General features: G+C 42.3%; 1 protein-coding gene and 1 long non-coding RNA gene across 9 annotated transcripts in view; one reads left to right on the top strand and one right to left on the bottom strand.

Annotated features, from left to right (window-relative positions):
• Ptpn13 (protein tyrosine phosphatase non-receptor type 13) overlaps positions 1-19758 on the bottom strand; it is a 175653-nt gene that overhangs the window by 63549 nt on the left and 92346 nt on the right. For 6 of the 7 annotated variants that reach the window (XM_076546808.1, XM_076546807.1, XM_076546810.1 and 3 more), the window contains 10 exons: positions 19500-19595; positions 18854-18944; positions 12545-12767; positions 10705-10779; positions 10413-10587; positions 9250-9403; positions 7385-7523; positions 6435-6587; positions 4468-4650; positions 910-1072 (listed from right to left, as the gene is read on the bottom strand). In XM_076546808.1, the coding sequence (XP_076402923.1) occupies positions 910-1072; positions 4468-4650; positions 6435-6587; positions 7385-7523; positions 9250-9403; positions 10413-10587; positions 10705-10779; positions 12545-12767; positions 18854-18944; positions 19500-19595 (1452 nt within the window). The remainder of the gene's footprint in view (positions 1-909; positions 1073-4467; positions 4651-6434; positions 6588-7384; positions 7524-9249; positions 9404-10412; positions 10588-10704; positions 10780-12544; positions 12768-18853; positions 18945-19499; positions 19596-19758) is intronic. The other variant, XM_076546806.1, reaches the window with a different exon arrangement.
• LOC143267672 (uncharacterized) lies at positions 208-19572 on the top strand. 2 transcript variants are annotated; one of them, XR_013043064.1, is made up of 5 exons: positions 208-277; positions 10330-10510; positions 11765-11948; positions 12367-12844; positions 19489-19572. It is a non-coding gene; the product is annotated as an uncharacterized LOC143267672 (long non-coding RNA). The 2 variants fall into 2 exon arrangements; XR_013043065.1 differs by having other exon boundaries at positions 12367-12860; positions 19489-19569.

The following is a 19758-nucleotide window of genomic DNA, read 5'->3' as shown; positions in this document are numbered from 1 at the left end:
ACTCCCATATTTCAGAGTGATCCACTTAGGTCTGTAGGGATTTACCAGAAAGAAGTGATTTCAAATCACTTTAATCTCAACATGTGGTTGTGCAGAATTAGCTTTAACTATTTCAGCTCTGATTGAGAGAGCTCTGTCCCGAACCGGATTGTTTTTACAGCTGAAAATGCATTGTCCTGGTTGCTATGGTTACTTACCATAGCTTCCAGACAGGAATGATTCCAGATGAGCTAGCAGGTGGTGATCTACCACTCCAATGCCTGACTTCACTGCAGAGGTACCACTTCCCCCGCTTTCCTGCTTGCTTGTTCTTTCCCACACTCATCTCCAGACTATTCAGCATTTGTCCTTCAAACCCAAGCCAAGGATCACCTACCTCTCCAGAGCTCAGATCTTCCTCTTGTACACTATGTATATCCTAGAGCCTACATGATATAGCCTGTTAAGATCTTAGAGATGGCTCAGCAGTTAGGAGCATTAGCTGCCCTTCCATAAGACCCAGGTTTGATTCCTAGCACACAGGGTGAACTATCTGTAACTACAGTTCCTGAGGACCCGATACCTTCTTCTGGCTTCTGTGGGCCCTGCACACATGTGATATACAGATATACATTCAGGCAAAACACACATACATATGAAATAAAATAGTCAAAATACTTATATAATTTCATAATTATAAGCTAAAACCTGGTTAAACCCTTTAAACATCCTTTGAAGTCTATGCTTATCTGCAGTGCAGTTTTCCAAGTGAATAGTGAGCTGATTTGACAAGCGATTTAATTTAGACATTTAACAAAGAGATACCCTGTAAGTTTTCATCCAAAACACTTTCTGAGTTTCTTTTAAAAAACTGTGGTAACAATCATGCCTGTATCCCGGAGTCATGTGATGCAGCCCACTCCTCCTTACCAATGTCTTGGGCATCTTGGTTGCTCTGGCGCGCCCGCATCTGCAGCTGGAACTTGTGCTGGGAAGAGCAGAGCTGCAGCAGGTACTGGCATGCCTTACTGCTGTCTGTCTGGAACGCATGCTTGATTCCATCGGACGTGTTCTGTAACGTGATTTTCTTTTTCTGTAATATAAATCAGGTGTCTATAACTAGGAAGTTTTCCTGGGACTTTTATATGACCAAACATTCTAACCTATTATCAGTAAGTAGAGATATTTATATTTTCAATTATTAGGTATAAGTGCCCTTTAACTGATACCACATTTAAACATAAATATAAATATAGGAACTACAATTCTAAATCAAAACAAATCTGGTAAATAAATTAGTATTAACTGCCACTTTCAGCAATTGTAACTTCTATGTACTTAAGTCATCATCAAGGGAAATTTAAAAAACTAGCCAGAGTGGGGCTGGAGTGATGGCTCATGGGTTAAGAGCGCTGGCTGCTTTCCAGAGGACCGAGGTTTTAACACCTAGTACTTAGTATAACCCCAGCTAGGGGATCTGACACCCTCTTCTGGCCTCCACAGGCACAGCACACAGGTGGTATAGACATTCATGCAGGCATACCACTCACACACATAAAATAAAAACAAATACATCTTTTTGAAAAGTATCTAGGGTTACATAAGACAGTATTCGGGGAAGTATGTATCCGAATATGTTCCTCCCAGATTGAAATAATTTTTAAAAGTAATTTAAATTACTTGGGAATGCTTACAAATGTTAATAAAATGGTAAGAAGTATGTAAAAGACATTTTAAAAATTAACAGTAATGGTAAGAGTTATGATTCAGTTAAGGAGAATCTGGGTGGTATGAAGGTTGGAATGGTGATTGGGGAAGTTAATGAAAATGTAGGTTGCTGGGCAGAGGTAGTATGTCTTGTATTCCCAAGTACATGGTAGGATGAGGCAAGAGGATCACCTGATTCTTGGAACTCAAGACTACTCTACGCAGTTGTGACCACACGGCATCCCAGACAAAAAGCCAAGAGGAGATTAAAACAAAAAACAAAAGAAAATGTGTGGATGGAGTGATACCAGGTGATGTAAACGAGACACTACTTTTGTATTTAGAGATGGCTATTTTTTTTTTAACCAAATCCAAGAAAAGTAGGAAAATAATAAATCAATTTTATTTGGCTGCTGTTTCTTAAAAGATATATCTTAGGGAAGAGGGCTCCGAGAACCTGTGGCCTCTGAGGCTTGCAGATGGTCCATGATGCATCCAACAGGCCAGGGACCATAGCTAATAATAGGCACTTACTTAAATGAAGTTAGACTGTACTCTACCTATTACCTATTATGCAAATTAGTCTCTATTATTTTTATTTCAAAACACAGACATAGGCACAGAAAAGTCAAATTTAATAGGAGCCCAAAGTTATAAGAGTGTTTACCTAAACCTCTTCTTCTCACAAAATCTGGCCTTATTGATTTATAAATAGACCTTCCTTACATAAATTTACATTTAAGATCTTTATAATGAGAAAACAATGCGCAAATACTGTAAACAGAATGCAATGATAGAAATAAATTATAATAAATATGATAAATTAATATATAATTAAATAGATAATAAAATGTGATAAATTCTAGGTAGATATTGCCGCTAATGAATCTTTGGGACTGAACCAGATTTTACTCTGTTAAAAAGGAAACCCATCAAGTAGACTAAAAGGTTAAAATATAGTAACATCAAGCTAGAATCTTGACTATGGGCACACCTAATGACTCTTCAGTAGTTGGGTATTTTTTTCCTAACAACTGTCCACATAACTGCTGTCAGGTGGTTCACAAAGACACTAAAACACACAGCTGTAGATCTAGTGGCCGAAGTAGTAGTAACACGAAAGGCAAATTGTCAAAAAAGCCCCAGCACTAAGGCCTGGGACAGACAGCTAACGGCCAAGATGAGACAGGGCACAAGAGCCCGCCGGAGGAGAGTGGTGGGTCCAGAGTAATTACAAACAGTGTTATCACAGACAATGGGCTGGCTTGAGACAAATCAGAAGAATGTTTGATTCTGTTGGGTGGTTGAACAGACAGGAAACGCACCCAAGGGAACTCTGGTGAGAGCTGAGGTGGGTAATGAGTACTGTTGACCTAAGTCTCCTTCAAATACTTGCTCTACTTAAATTTCCACTTGAAGAAATTAAATTAAATCCAGGTAATTTCCTGGTTTCAACACTTCTGGGAAGACGAGGGTAGCTTGGGCTTTCCAGAAAGGATGAATTGTTATCTGATAATCTCCGTGGACTTCCAGATTTCACAGGAGAAAACTAACCCCTAGGTTCAGAGCTGACTTTGAGGTGCCCAGGTTAATCATTGTTCAGAATCCAGCATAACCTTTATGTTGTTTTTTTCATTTTACATACCAACATTCCCCCCCACCCCGCCCCTCTTCTCCAACCTCACCTCCCACCTCCCCCCCCCACCCCACCTCCATCCACTCCTCAGAGAGGGTATGGCCTCCCCCATGGGGAGTCAACAAAGCAACATAGCAAGTTGAGTCAGGACCAAAACCTTTCCCCCTGTATTGAGACTGAGCAAGGCATCCCTCCATGGGAATGGGCTCCAAAAAGCCAGTTCATGCACCAGGGATAAATCTTGGTCCCACTGCCAGTGGCCCCAAAAACGGCTCAAGCCACATAACTGTCAGGCACAATAACCTTTACATTCTTAATAAGCTTTATTTTGGTGAGAACATATGTCAGCCCAAATATCAGTAATCCTCATATACTATTAGAAAATAAATGCTCAAACACATTTTTGTCCATCTCTGAGGTTTGTTAGATGATACTTCAATATTCAGATATTCTACATTCAAAATCAGAACATGCATTTAGAGTTCACTATCTTTTTAAACATGTTCTTTTCCTAAAAATCACTTTTCTAAGGTGGGTGGTGGTAGTGATGGTAGACATGCCTTTAATCCCAGCACTCAGGAGGCAGAGGCAGGCAGATCTCTGAGTTCGAGGCCACCCTGGTCTACAAAATGAGTTCCAGGACTACATAGAGAAAAAACAAAACAAAAATTACTTTTCTAATTTTATTACCATAGAGTAGACATTAAAATCTAAAATTAGAGAAAGTCATGAGACTGGTTCATTAAATTCAGTGGTGCCTGGATCTCTGGACTCATATAACAGGTGCTATAGGAGATCCACTCTTGGGCTTGACAGGGTATATCAGAAAGAAGACCATTATCTTAAAATATTAGGGGGATTTCTCTACCTGAGAAATTATGGCTGTAGAGTAAGTTTTCATATAACAGAAAGTTCAACTTGGTTGTAATTTAACTCAAGTTAACTGAGCATATAACTAGTTAGGAATGCATCCTATGCCTCGAAAAAACAGAAACAAAGAAAATCTCAGTAAGACCACCTATAACAAAAAGGGACAAAAAGCTTTAAGCAGTACTAAGTTTACTAAAGAAAGTCAGTAAATACGTTACAATTAAAATTGATTACATCGATTAAAAATACAAGGAAAGAAGTTAAAATGGACATACCGAGAAGGAAATCTTTTTGGTTTCCCTCCATGGAAAGCGAAGGACCAAGGTGCGCACCCCATTGTGAACTTCAAACACGAGCACACCTTTGGAACACACGCCGAGCAGTATTCCTGTCTGCGACTTTTTTTCTGGGTGTACCCGGTGAAGATGTACTCCGTACTCCGTCAGCCTCTGGCAGACCTGTTGGAACAGAAGGTGTACTTCCATAAACAGTGGTGTACAGGGAGGAGCTGGACGTGGGTCAGTGCTCTCAGCATGGCGGTCAGGCTTCTCAGCAATGCTGCTATAACATTTGGGATCCACATTCCAAAAGACTATTTCCAGTGCTCACTTTATGTGATATGTGAAAACACACCCAAATGCATGCCAGGCCTAATACAGGAGTGGAGTGTCTAACACTTGAGGAACTTTCTATGCCGGGGTCAGGTGAGAGCACTCAGGAAGGGCACAAAAAACATCCAAAGAATCAGCAAGTTTCCTCCAAGAAGTAACAAGAAGTCACGGCACTAACAAAGACTTGGTCATGAGAAGTCAATGACAGGATACAAAGACAAACATGAACTGAGAACAGGTAAATGTAAGGTATGCATCTGACAAAGGACCGGAATCTGTAATACATAATGAAAATGTAGTTTATTAAGAGGCAATCAGATGTGAATGAGGCTCAAGGGTTATGTCTACACATCAAAAAGAAGTTCAATGAATGGAAAATAAACCATGAGAAAGTGGTCAGTAAAAATGTAATTAGGAAAGACAAATTAAAATTATAATGCTGGGGTTGGAAGGTGGCTCAGTGGTTAAAATCATACTGTCTTGCAGAAAAGACTGGAGTTTGATTCGCAGCACCCATGGGTGACTCACAATGGCCTCCACTTCAGCTCCAGAGGCTCTAACACCTGTGTTTCCATGAACACCTACACTCATGTAAAAGCATGCACACACATGCATGAGTGCACACCCAAATAATATTAAAAATAATAAATCGATCTAAAGCCATCTTTAAAGAGCCCAACTCTGCATCATTTCTCACCTAAGGGCTAAGATGGAAAAGGCAGAAAAGTGCTGTCATGAGGTGAACAGGGCCTGGGCTGCACTAGGGAGGCTGAAGTCTACGGCCTCCTCTAAAGATACATGCTGCTACTTAGTTCTTGCAAGTACTGAACACAATGGCTATGGAAAATTGAGCTCACAGCTTGACTTTAAATGTGACTCCAACAAAACAAACCACTTTGGCTCTCTTACCATACATTCTACTTCAAGGATGTTGTGAATCAAGTGAATGGAGCTTCGTCCAAGGTATCTGCGAGCTGAGAAGCTTGGCTCTCTACACTATGGACCAGCAAACAGAACGTTTATTCTTCCTGGGCTGCTGCAACATGACAATGTTCTCCAAGTTTCTTTTTCTCAATAGAGAAATTTCTTGCACTAAAGCTTCCTTAGCTCTTTCTTTTCTGTAACAAATGCACTTTATTTGTAGGCTAACAGGAAGCCGATGATGGAACTCAAGCTGTAAGCCATTTCCTCTGCATCTCTGCATCCACAGGAACTAGTTATCACCTAGTACAAGGACTAACTCACGTCTTAAAAACAAGAATCAACAGTTCTAGAATGAGCACGAACATGCATCTCATATCTACTCAGTCATCAAGTTCAATCTTCTTCTTTACGATGCAGCTTAATTTTTCAGTATGGAATAGGATAAAGGCATGAATGAATAGCCAGATAGATATAGGTTAAAGTAAGAATTTTGTCCCTCACAGTGCTACTGACCTTGGAATACCATGTTTTCTTTGAATCTCATTTTCTCTTTCACACATGAGAATTAACCTGATACAGTTTTAGGCAGGAATCAGCCAGAGGCTGCAGAGGGTCAGACAGTGCCCCCTAACTTTAGAAGTGTCCTCTAACTCTGGCTCATTTTGAGCACATGGCACTGCTCATTACTGGTCACTCTGCATGCTTACCTTTAAGAACTCCAGCTCGGTCTCCTTCTCGGAAGCGCCTGCATAGGTGTTATGCAATTTGGGTAACTCCTCTTTAATGTAGGACAAGTCAAGCTTCTCCATCACTCTGGCAGGCAAATAATGCTCCAGGCGAAAGTAGGACACTCCGTGGACCTAGGAGAAAGGTCGCTGTTGTAAGAGCTCCACTTGCCTATCTCAGTGTGAAGCCTCTTCCTCCTGCCTTGAAGTTCTTGCCTCTGCCAAGAGACAAGATTCTACTTCTCTCTGCAGAATGCAGCTCTCTTCCTCGGTGAGCAGAACAGCTGGACTGGTGGGCAAGTTTCAGGAGATGCTTGAGGGTCTTTTGTCGAGATAGCTAAGAGGTAATGTAGTAAGAAGGGTGCTGCTAAGGTGGTGGTCTCTGGTCTCCTGCTTTTTCTTAGGTCTCTTTCACTTGGGAACATGAAGCTTTGAACACAGTTTGCCATACAGTGACCTCTGCCAGTTTCCCAGCCTGTCTTTGTGTGGATCTGTGTGGAAGGCGGAGTCCTCCATGCTTGACCTACATCTCCTCTACTAAGCCTCTTTCTTTATTGCTCAGAACACAGGAGAAGGAGGGCTTGGAGCTAGATAGTCCTAAACTCCAAAACAAGGCAGTTTTAAAAGGAGAAATAAACCTCACACTATGTGATTGTACAGAGTCAAAGTATGGGATGGGGGTGGTGTGTGTGGTGAGCCAGGGTACTTCGAGGAACCAAAGGAGTTTAAAAGAAAAATCATGACACCAACCATGATTTTGTTAAGAATAAGAAGAACAATAAAAAAGCTGTGGATGTAACTCGGTGGGAAATGTTTGTCCAGCATTCCCTGGTTGATTCCCTAACAACAAAGGAAAGCAAACTAAAACATATATAGAAAAGAAACAAAACTACCACTACAAAACGGCTCTCAGAAGACAAAACCAGTGCTACCTCTGGTTGGTAATCTCCATACTCCGCCTGGAGAGCCAAGGATGCGAGCAGGAGGGCTGTCTCATCGTCACAGTGCATCCGCTCCTCCAGAACGTCCTTCCGCAGCTGAAGGTAGTACTGATGGCACGTGAGGTTGTGTCTGTGGGAACACAGATGCACACAGACACCTTGACTTCTGAGGTCGGATGCTGGGATGATTTTGATTATAGGCACAGTTTCCAACACTTCTAATTAAGATTGTCATTAAGCTTTTCTAAGGCCTTCAAGGAACTGTGAGATGGGCCAGTGCCTCACTCGTCCATCATCAGAGAAGCTTCTTCTCGAAGTAGATGGGAACTAACATGGAGACCCACAGATGGTCAATGTGCAGAGAGTGAGAGACTTTGGAGCACTCAGTCCTAAATGGGGTCTTATCAGCAAACCTTCCCTTATCAGCAAACCCAGGCTCAGGGAGCTATGTGAAAAGGAGGTGGAAAGATTCTAAGATGCAGGACTCCACGCAAACAGTGTCGTACACACACAACAGGACTGGTGGACATATGAACTCACAGACACCGTAGCATGTGTAAGGCCTGCACAGGTTCAAACCAGACAGGGTCCAAGCGATGAGACGGGGGAGTAGACACAGGTTCCCATCACTATCGAAGGAACTATTTGCCAATGATACCGGCTTGCACAGGAAAAGTTGGCTTTCTCCAATGGATATAGTAACCATACTTCAGAGTAGGTCCTTGCCCCAGAGCAGATGGCTAACACAAAACCAACTCAATGGTATTTTTTTGTAGATTTTTTTTGTCTCATTTTGCTTTGATTGGAATTTTTTTATTGGTCATTTGCTTGTGTATTTTGCTTTCTGTTTCCGTGTGTGTGTGTGTGTGTGTGTGTGTGTGTGTGTGTGTGTATCTGTGTTTCTTTTGTTTGCTTTCTTTTTTTTTTTTTTTTTAAGAGAAAAGGGGTATGGAGTTGAGTTGGTGGGGAAGATCTAGGATGAGCTGGGGAGGGGAAAAGTGTGATTGGAATTTATTGTAAGTTTTTTTCAATAAATATATTAATAAAAAAAGAAAGAAATCATTTAAGGGCAATACTGATATTGCCCTTCCTTTGTAGGGAATACATGCTGTATGGAAGCTGGAAGCCATGAGAAGTCCCAGACCCTGCACATTGTACTTTCCTAAATGTACATATACAGGATAAAAGCTAACTTGTAGTTAGGTGCAGTAAGAGATTAAGCACAGGTGACAGAGAGGTTAGCAGTCTCACAGGGGTTTGTTCCCTTAGGAAGTCAAGGAGTTGCACCTGCTCACTTACAAGAAGCACTGTACAGCTCCCCTGGCCTGCCAGAGCTGCCAATCACCACTCTCATGCTTTGGAACCATCAGTAAGCAGTGGTTACATGAACACAAGCACTGCAATGCCACCACAGCTGGTCTGATAACACGATGCTGTTGAGCAACTCATAGGCAGAAGGTGTGCATGGAATGGGTAGACTGGAGGTGTGCAGTGTGCAGGGCACGGTCACGCGGGAGGTGTGCAGGGCATGGGTACACGGGATGAAGAGACAACTCATGCCATAGGCAGGGTGTAGAAGGGTGGCACAGGATCTCATCAAAACACTAGGAATTACACCTAACAAAATTAATGAAAACTCTGATGATGTAATTTTCCACAGAGTATTTTCTGATCACGAATGAGCCCCAGTAACTGAAACGGTGACAGCAAAAACATGGATAAGGAGGAAGCACTGTGTTTCTTTGAAATGAAGAAGAAATTGTCGTGGACCCCTACGAAGGGGTCCAGTGCCAGCAGGTTAAGAGGTCAACAGAGTGGGGCCAGAAAGAGCAAGAAAGAAACCCTTGTGCACTCACTGTATCAAACTAACATCATCCATGAAAAATTTGATCCGGAAAAACAAAGTGAACTCAACAGCGGCTTTGCCCTTTTTCTTTGGTTCTTCTTTCCATCCCTCTGGGGCCACTTTGGTTAATTTTAAGTCAGGATCAACAAAGAAATATTCATTCTCTGAAACAGAATGAGAAAGGCATTCAGAAAGCACCAAGCCTTCCTTCCTCTGATGTCTGCATTTCTGCTGAACTGACTATCAGAAGCACAGTGGGCTCTGAGTACCGCGAACGGCTGGATTCAGTCTGCACCAGGGCCTCTCAAACCAGGCTAAACCAGACAGACCTGGACTCGGCTCCTGGTCACTCTGCTTACTGCCTGTGTGGATAAACTACTTTTCCACCCCAGACATCAATTTTCCTGTCTGAAAGATCAGAATAATGGTGGTTCCTGCATTATAGGGTTGTTGTAAAAATCCAGTGACAAAATGGATATGAAACACGCGGGAAGGCAGGTATTAGAGCACAGTGTGTCCATAAATATTAGCCACTGTCTGCTAATAGAATAGTTATTCCACAAATGTGACGTGTGCAGAACGTGTAAGAAATAAATAGAGCCGGGCGGTGGTGGCGCACGCCTTTAATCCCAGCACTTGGGAGGCAGAGCCAGGCGGATCTCTGTGAGTTCGAGGCCAGCCTGGGCTACCAAGTGAGTTCCAGGAAAAGGCGCAAAGCTACACAGAGAAACCCTGTCTCAAAAAACCAAAAAAAAAAAAAAAAAGAAAGAAATAGAAATTCTGTCTCAAAATAGACAATATTACCTGGTTAGTCCAGAGGGGGGGGTGAGTAAGTCCTAGACTAGGTACTAGCTTTTTCCACCCCCTGGGGCCACTTGCTTAATTGTAAACCGGGATTGAAGAAGTACTAGTTGCATACTTAATGGGTGAGTCTGCAGAAGGAGTTGTTTATTATTCAAGCACAAGCAGTGGAAAAACTCTCCACAGACACAGAAGGAGCTTCCCAAACACAATGAATGAAACTGGGGAAGTCCCTAACTCCCTTCTGTCTCTCAACGCCGACCGGCGTATTTAATTACTCTTTCCCCAGGTGAAGCTCAGCACGATGAGGTACCCGAGGTCATCTTGATGCCACCTTTCTATTCTGAACTCTGAATTAAAGCATGCAGTCACCTTTGAGGGTAGCTAGAGCAAACAAATGATGCTCCACTAATCCAACATGAGCCACGACCATATCGAAGACGTCTTTGCACACGGTCTTGGTGTCACAGGTGAGCTCGAGTCTCTGCCCACTCAGGAGCATTATGTTCACTTTTCTCCGGTGGTCCTCAGTCTTCCCCTTCTTATTCTACAATTGAGAAAAATGATGGTATTTATTAAAGGGAGCATGGTAACATTTAGACTTGCTTTTAGAGAACCATTCAACTTATTTTCTAAGAGGGACAGAAACAGCTTTACTACTTACAAGGATAGACCGTGGCAAATCCAAAGAAATAAATGGCTCAATTGTCATCTTCACAAACTCAGGGCCAAAGAAATTCTGCAAGTCACATAAACAGAATAAATTATTTTTACTATTTATCCTAGATCTTTCTTTAAAAGGAAAATAGTGCAAGAATAAAAAAGCACACATTAGAATGAGGTGCTACCTAACAAATGCAGAAACTCAGTGAGCACACTGGGTTTGGTTAGAACAGGAATGGAGAATGCTTTACACCAAGTCTTTAGGGTATATGCACCACTCTGTGTGTACACATTCATGTGGGGTCTGAAGCTAAGGCTTATGAAGAAGGTCTGTACCTTCATTTATATGTGGAAATTAATTCCACATATAAAAAATCTGGGCAATGATTTCAATTTCAATGTTTTCAAGTTCAAAGTATGTTTATAAAAATATATTAAAGGTCTAGTGGTTAAAGAAAAATGTTACAAATAGAAAAGCCATCCCCTCCTGCTTCAAACTGTGAGATGCATATTCATATCCTTGAATACTACATTGGGAGGACCCAAGGTCTGAAGTTAACACAATCTTCTGGACTATAAGGAGAATCTCAGTCAGGCTGGAGAGTCAGCTCAGCGGTCAGGAGCTCAGGCTGCTCTTTGGGAGGACTGCAGCTCAGTTCCCTGAACTCACATAACCTTGAGCTCCAGAATCGATGTGCTATTTTATCCTCCACAGGCACCAGGCTTACGTGCAGTGCACAGACATATATGCAAGTAAAACACCCATACATAAAATGATGACGATGATGATGATGATGATGATGATGATGATGATAGAATTTTACCAAAAAGGCAATCAATGCCAACATTCTGAGAATGGCTGAGCAGAGAGATGAAATGTACTTAAAAACATTCGTGTACTTTTGAACTAACCTTGAACTCTGTAGTTCATCTCGATTTATGGGCTAGTGAATTTCTTACTATTAAAAAGTAACTCCCTGCTATATTGAATAAAACCAGTTGTTCCCAAGGATGATGCATATGTTATTCATGTTTTCGTCTTTTAAAAATATTTCTCCCAGGTTTGCTATGCTGCCCATACTGGTTTCACACAGCTAGACAATGACCTGGCTTCAACCTCCCGAGTGGCGAGACCACCAAGACATGAAACCATGCCTGGAAATACACGTACATTTTCTATGACCTTGCTATGTAGCCCAGGTTGGCCATGGAATTATTATGTCATCCATTACAAACATACATGAGGTAAATCTCAAAGACTTCTGCCTCCGTCTCTTGAGTGTAGAGATTACAGACGTGTACCACCATGCGTAGGCATACATGTAAGTCACAAAAGTACAGTTAAGACGCTCTAAATCCACCTAATGCTATTTTGAAAATGAAATAATGTAAGCAGCTAAATATTGACTCTAATATCAGACAAGATGCTTGATCCTAATGAGAACTAATGTAGAATCCCGATTTCACCTTTAGGGTATCTGTATCTTTAGGATATCTACAGCAACTTTCTATTAGCATATATGAATTATAAACGACAATGGGTTTCGTCATGACGTCCATGCACGTATGTAACGTATTTTGGCCATAAGCACATCCTATCACCCCCTCTTGTCCCCTCCCCCAACCCCCTTCTTGTCTGAACTAGCATTCCTTCTCCTTTCAGATCTTTTTAAAGGAATCTGTTCTTTGTGACCCACAGCAGCGTGTGTGAGACGTTACTGACATCATGGAAAGCTTATGTGTGACTACACCACTGAGGAAAACCTAGCGTGTGTTTTCAAAGTGCTCTGGCTAACAGTCCTCAAAGAGCAAATCTGGACCTGGCCTGGGACCCGCCTTACCCTGAGTTTTCTCTGGGTCATGGCTGTCTCCAGGGCAATTTCTCTTAGTGGATCTCTCGAGATGTCAAGCATGGAAGCTTTGATCGTGTCCCCTGGATACAGGCTCAACCGAGACTGTCGGAGAGCCATCCTGGCTTGCAACTGCATCATTTCCTCTTCTTGTCGCTTTAGCATCATCTCCTGATTGATGAAGTTGCCGTCAAGGGATGTTTCATATTGTCTACTACAGAGGAAAGAGAAGAAAAATAAAGGCTGCTGAGGAAGCACGTTTCAAGGCTAATGTAGGAAACTCCATGTCAAGTAAAGTATCATGAACGTAAACATTCACTAGTTTTCAAAGGCTTATTATTTTTAATTAATGTATACATTTGTGTGCTTGTGTGAGTCTACGTACACCACACGTGTGCAAGTGTCTGTGGGGCCACAAGTGCTAGCTTTCCTCAGACTGGAACTAGAGGCACTTCTGCACTACCTAATGGAAGCGCTTAGGAACGAACCTGAGTTGGCATTCCACTGAGTGTGGCACAGTGAGAGAAATGGTGTATAAAATCTCTTATAAAAAAATATATATAGCTATATGTTCCATTCCTGCTAAAATTATTGTGATTTTTTTGTAATTTCCTGATAGAAAGGGTGATCAGAGAATCTTTGTTCTAGTATTTGGTCTTTGAATCTTGTTCCTGTAACATCTCCTTAAGAAGAAAGGAAAACAAACACTGAAGGTTTCCAGACTGAGGCTCTTGTTCCTGATACAGAGCTCTTAAACTCCTTGGCATTTTCTGGAAAACATGGTACTTCACTGTTGTGGTGAAGAAAGGTCCGTAGTTTCTAGAGTAGGGCTGACCCAGAAAGAGAAGCCTTCCTAGAACTTTCAAACCCACACTTGACTGGAGACAGAGCTAATAAGCAGTCATGCTCATGGAATGAAGCTTCCATAAAAGCCCCTACTCCACTTTAGCTGAGCATCAGACCGGGAAGGCTGGAGGGACCCCTGATTAATGGCTAGTCTGCAGGAAGAACAGAAGCCGAGACACTCAGCTGGTGACCAGAGCCTTGGGGAACTGGATGCGATCTGAGGAAGTCCTCTGCGTCTGGGGTCAGAGTGCTCTCCATTAGTGGCATTCCAGTCTACATCGCGTTCTGATGTATTTTCATATATTGCTACAATGCTGTCCCACAGGTAGACCTGTACCTCGACCCCTCTAGGAACATTCCAGCATCCCCTGAAGAATTGCTTCCCCTGTGGTTCTCTCAGACAGGGGCTATTTTATTCCCATGGACCTATGCCTTGAAGGTCAATGAAATTCTGCTTAGTTCTTGTGTGTCTTTTCATGTGTGAGTACATGTGGGTTTAGGTCAAAGGTCAACCTTAGGTATTGTTCCTTAGGAGCTGCCCATCTTGTTTTTTGAGCCAAGGTCTCTCAACAGGACCTAGGCTTGGCTGAATTATCAAGACTAGCTGACCAGTGAGCCCTATGGATCCACCTGTCTCTGCCTCCCCAGAGCTGAGATCCAAGCACGTGCCACACCTGGCTTGTTAGAGGTTCTTGGGCTCAAACTCAGGTCCCTGTGCCTGCACTGCAGATGCCTTGCCCTCTGAGCCGTCTCCTCAACCCCTCTGCTTAGGTCTTACTTCAGCTTCCAGACCTACGGACTCCTCCTCAAACAGACCAGCTCCCCTAAGTACGTGAGACAGAATAGACAGCTGCTGGCTGCTGTGTTCTGGGCACTCATCATTCGACTGGTTACTCCCCGGCATTAATCGAGGGTTTGAGTGTCTGCTCGGCTTTGTTCTCTGTTTCTTCCTACCACGGCTCTTGTCACCACTCATTGCTATGACACATGGATCCTGGACGTCTTCCGACATTCTGACCCCCTCGTCCTCAGCAGGCAACCATGTAGCCCAAATCCCTGCTTCTGGTCTCCCGTATTTAAATCATCTTGTTTTGTCTCCTGTGCTCTGCTCTCCTTGCTCAGACAGCTCACTGACTCTTACTGGCTCCCAGCACGGTCATTTCTGTGACTCCTCTCCTCTTGCCCGACCTTGTTTGGACCTAAGTCCATCGTCAGTGTAATCACGCCTCTGCATATGACCTCATCACCCATCCAACTGCAGAGCCAGGGTGTAATCACACCTTTCCATATGACCTCATCACCCATCCAACTGCAGAGCCAGGCTGCCTGGTCCACTGCTCCCTGGAATCCTTCAGTATTGCCTGTCTTGTCTTATTTATTTATTTTTATTTATTTATTTATTTATTATTTATTTATTTATTTATTATTTATTATTGAGACAGGGTTTCTCTGTTATTATTATTATTATTATTATTATTATTATGACAGGGTTTCTCTGTGTAGCTTTGCGCCTTTCCTGGAACTCACTCTGTACCCCAGGCTGGCCTCGAACTCACAGAGATCCGCCTGCCTCTGCCTCCTGAGTGCTGGGATTAAAGGCATGCGCCACCACTGCCGGGCTGTCTTGTCTTTTTAAAACTCCAATACACTCTCCTTCTCCTCTCAATGGCTGACTTTCCCTTACCCTTTCACTGAAACAAAAAGCAATGCAAGCGCCGTACTTGGATGTTAATGTACACCTTTAGTTTTCTGTTTCTAAATCAAAGCCACTTTACTGTCATCCTTATGTCTAATCTTGCGATCATTTACCAGTTGTTCAGGATACAACTTAGGAGTCATTCTTACTTCTTCTTCCTCATTAACTGCGAATCTAATCATGCATCACATGCTGAAAAAGCACAACCTGGGAGACAGTCACACCTGACTCTGCTCCAGCACTAACCGTCCAGTCTGCACTGTCGCATTATCTACTTTCTGCATAGGTGACTGGGATGTTAGGCTTCACCTTGGCTTCTCATGCTTTTAGTCATCCATGGCTTCCCTGACAACTGAAGTCTTTCCCTGCATCTGTGACCTCCCCAAATCGGGGCCTCGACTCTTTGGTCTCCACTCCTCATGTACAGTGTCCTTCACTCACTCTGTTGCAGCCACACTGCTTTTTTTACTGTTACAGTAAGATGACATGTCTCCCTGTCATAGTCAGGGTTCCTGTTGCTGCGGAGAAGCACCATGACCAAAAACAAGTCAGGGAGGAAAGGGTTTGTTCAGCTTACACTTCCATGTCACAGTCCATCACTGAAGGAAGTCAGAACAGGAACTCAAGCAGGGCAGGAACCTGGAGGCAGGAGCTGAAGCAGAGGCCACAGATGGGTGCTGCCTACTGGCTTAGCTTGCTCAACCTGCTTTCTTATAGAACCCAGGACCACAAGCCCAGGGATGGCATCACCAACCACAGGCTGGGCCCTTCCCCATTGATCAATAATTAAGAATATCCTACATACTTGTCTGCAGCCTAATCATATGGAGGTATTTTCTTCTTCTCTTCCCCCCATCCCCAGAGAAAGGGTTTCTCTGTCTAATAGCCCTGGCTTTCCTGGATCTCGCTCTGTAGCCCAGGCTGGCCTTGAAGAGTGCTGGGATAAAGGCGTGTGCCACCACTGCCTGGCTGGAGGCATGTTCTTAACTGAGGTTCTCACCTCTCAGGAGACTCTGGCTTGTGCCAAGCTGACACAGAACTACCCAGACCCGCCCCCTTTCAGCACCTTTGCTCCCGGACACCCCTCACATGGACTCTGCAAGGGCCACTCTTTTCCTTCAGTTTTATGCTGGGTGTCAGCCCTCGAGGGACACCTGCTCTGGTCACACTGCCCACAAACAGCAGGACGCAGACACCACGTCCTGACCACCTGCGGCACTGCTCTGCTTTAGTTTCCTTCCGAGCACCGAGCGCCATACCTGGCAGTGTGCTCCTTCCTTTTTAGTCATAGTCTTCCGGCTGGCTCTCATCTCTAGGTAATCTCTTGGGGGAGTTGTTTCTGGGTGCTGTTCTCAGCTCTGTCTCTGGTACCTCAAATCATCTAGTATGTGGTGGGTGCCCAGCAGGTGCTGAGTGAATATGATCCTACAGCTTACCTTTACCTGGAGCCAAGTAGTAAGAACTTGAGTCTATGCATTTTAACTCAAATAGTGTATTTTCATTAACTAGAACTAATCTCAGCAGCAAAGACAACTTATCAGTTTATCTCTTCCAATATAGATGAAAAATGTTTCATAAACATTTTATTTTTTTACATTTTGAGATGTAAAAAACAAAAACAAGCTCCAAATCTAAAAAATACTGCATTGCTGGAGATGGAGTGTATATACACTGTCTGCTAATGTTCTCAGGGGAACAAGTTGTTTGTTAATATACTCAGAAAGAGTCACATCAGCTGCAGGGAGGCACAGAGGCAGGGGAAGGCAGGATGTGTAGCGTCACTCCAAAAGCTATCACATGAAAAGATTAGGAGACACTCTTTGGAAGCAGCTTTGAGTATCTTTTTTAGTCATTAAAAGACACTTTTGATAGCTCAGAATTCAGAAATTGCTCATTCTGCTATGTCTGACTCACTGTTTCCTGTTAGTGTCTTCCTCACCCCATAAAGGACATCAGCAGCTCTCTGGTTTGTTTCGCATTTCATTCTAGCTAAAGGAGAGGGAAATGTTCTCACAAGGAAGCAGGCGACAGGTCCAAATCCAGTGCTGCCTGAAGCACAACTCGGGAGCTCGTGGCCATGTGCTGGCACAGTGAGGGGCATCAGAAGCCCTGGCCTGTACCCAGGAAAGCCTGTGCCTCCCTCACAGGGAGTTCTGACAGTATTTTAGTCACGTGTATCACTGTGTATTTTCATTAGTGTATTTTCATTAGGGCAGGAAATGATGGATGAGTTAGAAGAAGTGAAGTTCAGCGATTTCCCTGTGACGACACATGCGCACACTGAGCAGTGTGTCCCAGACGTCTCTCCCCCATTCTTCTAACTCCGTGCCATGAACACTACAGAGGACTGGTGTCCCCAGTGACGGTTCACCCGTAAAACACGGACTGGCAAGTTAAGGTGGCCTTAATGTCAACATTTCCTTACTAAAACCTAGAGGGTCAAAATTAAGTCTCTCATGACTCATGTTTTTGACATTCTTTATTAAGAAAATGGATAAAGCTCCCCAAATGCCATAATTCTTTTGCAGGAATGCATCCTTAAGTAACAGTGCTAACACGCAATCGCAATGGTTTTTCTAGTTACTCCTATTTCTTCTTTCGTGGAGGCTAAAAAGACATATTAACTATTCATAATTTTTCTCAATCAGACATAGAGGAGGAAATTCTGAAATAAAAATTCTCCCTCAGTTCAACATGAGCTTAATGTGGTTTGACTCTGGGTTCTTACTGTTCATCCCAATGCTTTGGCTTCATTGAGAAAGCGTGTAATACTGAGCACAGATCTATCTTTGCCTTCCACTTGTTCTGAAATAATCAGTATTCATCATAAGAAAGCAGCAATTAAAATGCCATCATGTAAGTAGAAAATTATTTTTATAAAGAAAAATGTCACAGGTATTTATAAGAAATGAAAGGAAAAAACCCTGGGACATTAATTTTTAGTACATGAGCTTAATTACCTGAACTCTAAGCCATGAATAACTGTTAACCACACAGCTAGGATTACATGGTCTATTAATAGTTTACAGGTAAGGACATTCTCTAACATATTCATTAGCTAAGGACAAATATTTGAAATTTTCCAGATGATTCTCTTAGTAGTATCTGAAGTAAACAGTGAGTGAGTTTAAGGCATTTTCATGCTTTGGAAATACACTTTCAGGCCAACTTGGAACCTCAAGTTGTCATGTTACAAATCTGAAATCAGCATTCTGTGTTCATGAAAGACAACTGTGTACACATGACAGCGATACATACCAATACACTAACTACTTGTTTGAAAATTCTTTCAGTTTAAACAAGACAAAGTAGACACAACTGTAACACAATTACCCTAGATCTAGCCCACTCAAACAGTAACATCTCCTAAGAAATTTGCCAGTTACTTCAGCATGAAGCTGATGCTACACAGTGGCTCAAATGGGCTTTAGAAATATGCCAGAGAACCTCTTTAAGCTAACTAGTGAGCGAATAATTAACTTTTTACATAATAGCTTACAGAGTGGTAATCTAATTATTCACTCAACCAATTTGTACTGAATACCTGAGCTGCCCCAGTCCTTCAAAGTCCAGACAACTGCTATTTACATTTTAGAAATAAAGGTTTACTGTTTTCAGACTTTTAATGCCATGCCTTAACCTTCATGATCATTCTATCTATTTGTACCAGCAATTTAAAAAGTCAAGTGCCAACTGTAATTAAAGAGAACCAAAACCAACCACCTGTGACGAGAAATTAGTGCTTCCCAGAGCCATACCTTGGTCTCTGTGACTGGCCCTGACCAGCGTCTTCCACTCCAGACAGACCGCTGCTAGACTCAACCCTCTTGGAAGCTTCACTTCTTCTCACTAATTGTGAATAAAAACACAACAATGGTACAAGTTCTACAAATATGGAAGCAATCTTATCGAAAACGCAGGCACTTAGTAGAAATAAGATAACTTGTATGAATCACAACCATGTGATCAATGACTTGCCATGAAATCCTTTTGAGGTTAAGTCACATCAGCTGTGTTGTTGTTATTATTATTATTGTTCATTTTCTTGTTTCTTTTTGAGACAGGGTTTCTCTATGTAACCCTGGCCATCCTTTAACTTGTTATGTAGACCAGGCTGGCCTTGAACTCACAGAGATCTGTTTGCCTCTGACTCCCAAATTCTGGGATTAAAGGTGTGCACCACCATGCCTGGCTAGACACATTAAGTTTTAAAGACAATGACTTCTTTCTTGTATGATGAAATGATTATATCACTATTTTATGAAACTGCTATTATTTAATATAACAATTTTAAAAGGAAACATTTTACAGTCTTAACATTTTGACAAGTTTTGTTTAAATAATATTAAAAAATAGTTATGATTGCTTCTTAAAAAAGATTTGCTTGCTTTAGGTGATGCTTACCTTGTCTGAAATCTGATTCAGAAGAAATAATAGATGGACTTTCACTGGAGGTACTAAAGATATCACTGTGGTAAGTTTTGTATCTTCGAACTGGTTCTAAAAGAATTTTTAAAAATCAGAAAGTTTATTAGCAATGCCACACAAATTTTAAAAAAAAGAACATATTCAGTTTTGATTAGAACATTTTATATATTCCTTTAAATTTGAAAAATTAGGCTCTAGTGTAGAGACACTTTGCATACTGGTGGAAAGCAAGGAT

This window comes from Peromyscus maniculatus, chromosome 10 (genome assembly GCF_049852395.1).
Source record: "Peromyscus maniculatus bairdii isolate BWxNUB_F1_BW_parent chromosome 10, HU_Pman_BW_mat_3.1, whole genome shotgun sequence".
Lineage (NCBI taxonomy): Eukaryota > Metazoa > Chordata > Mammalia > Rodentia > Cricetidae > Peromyscus > Peromyscus maniculatus.
Note: the sequence above shows the minus strand (reverse complement) of the source record. Positions and strands in the feature narration are given on the sequence as shown.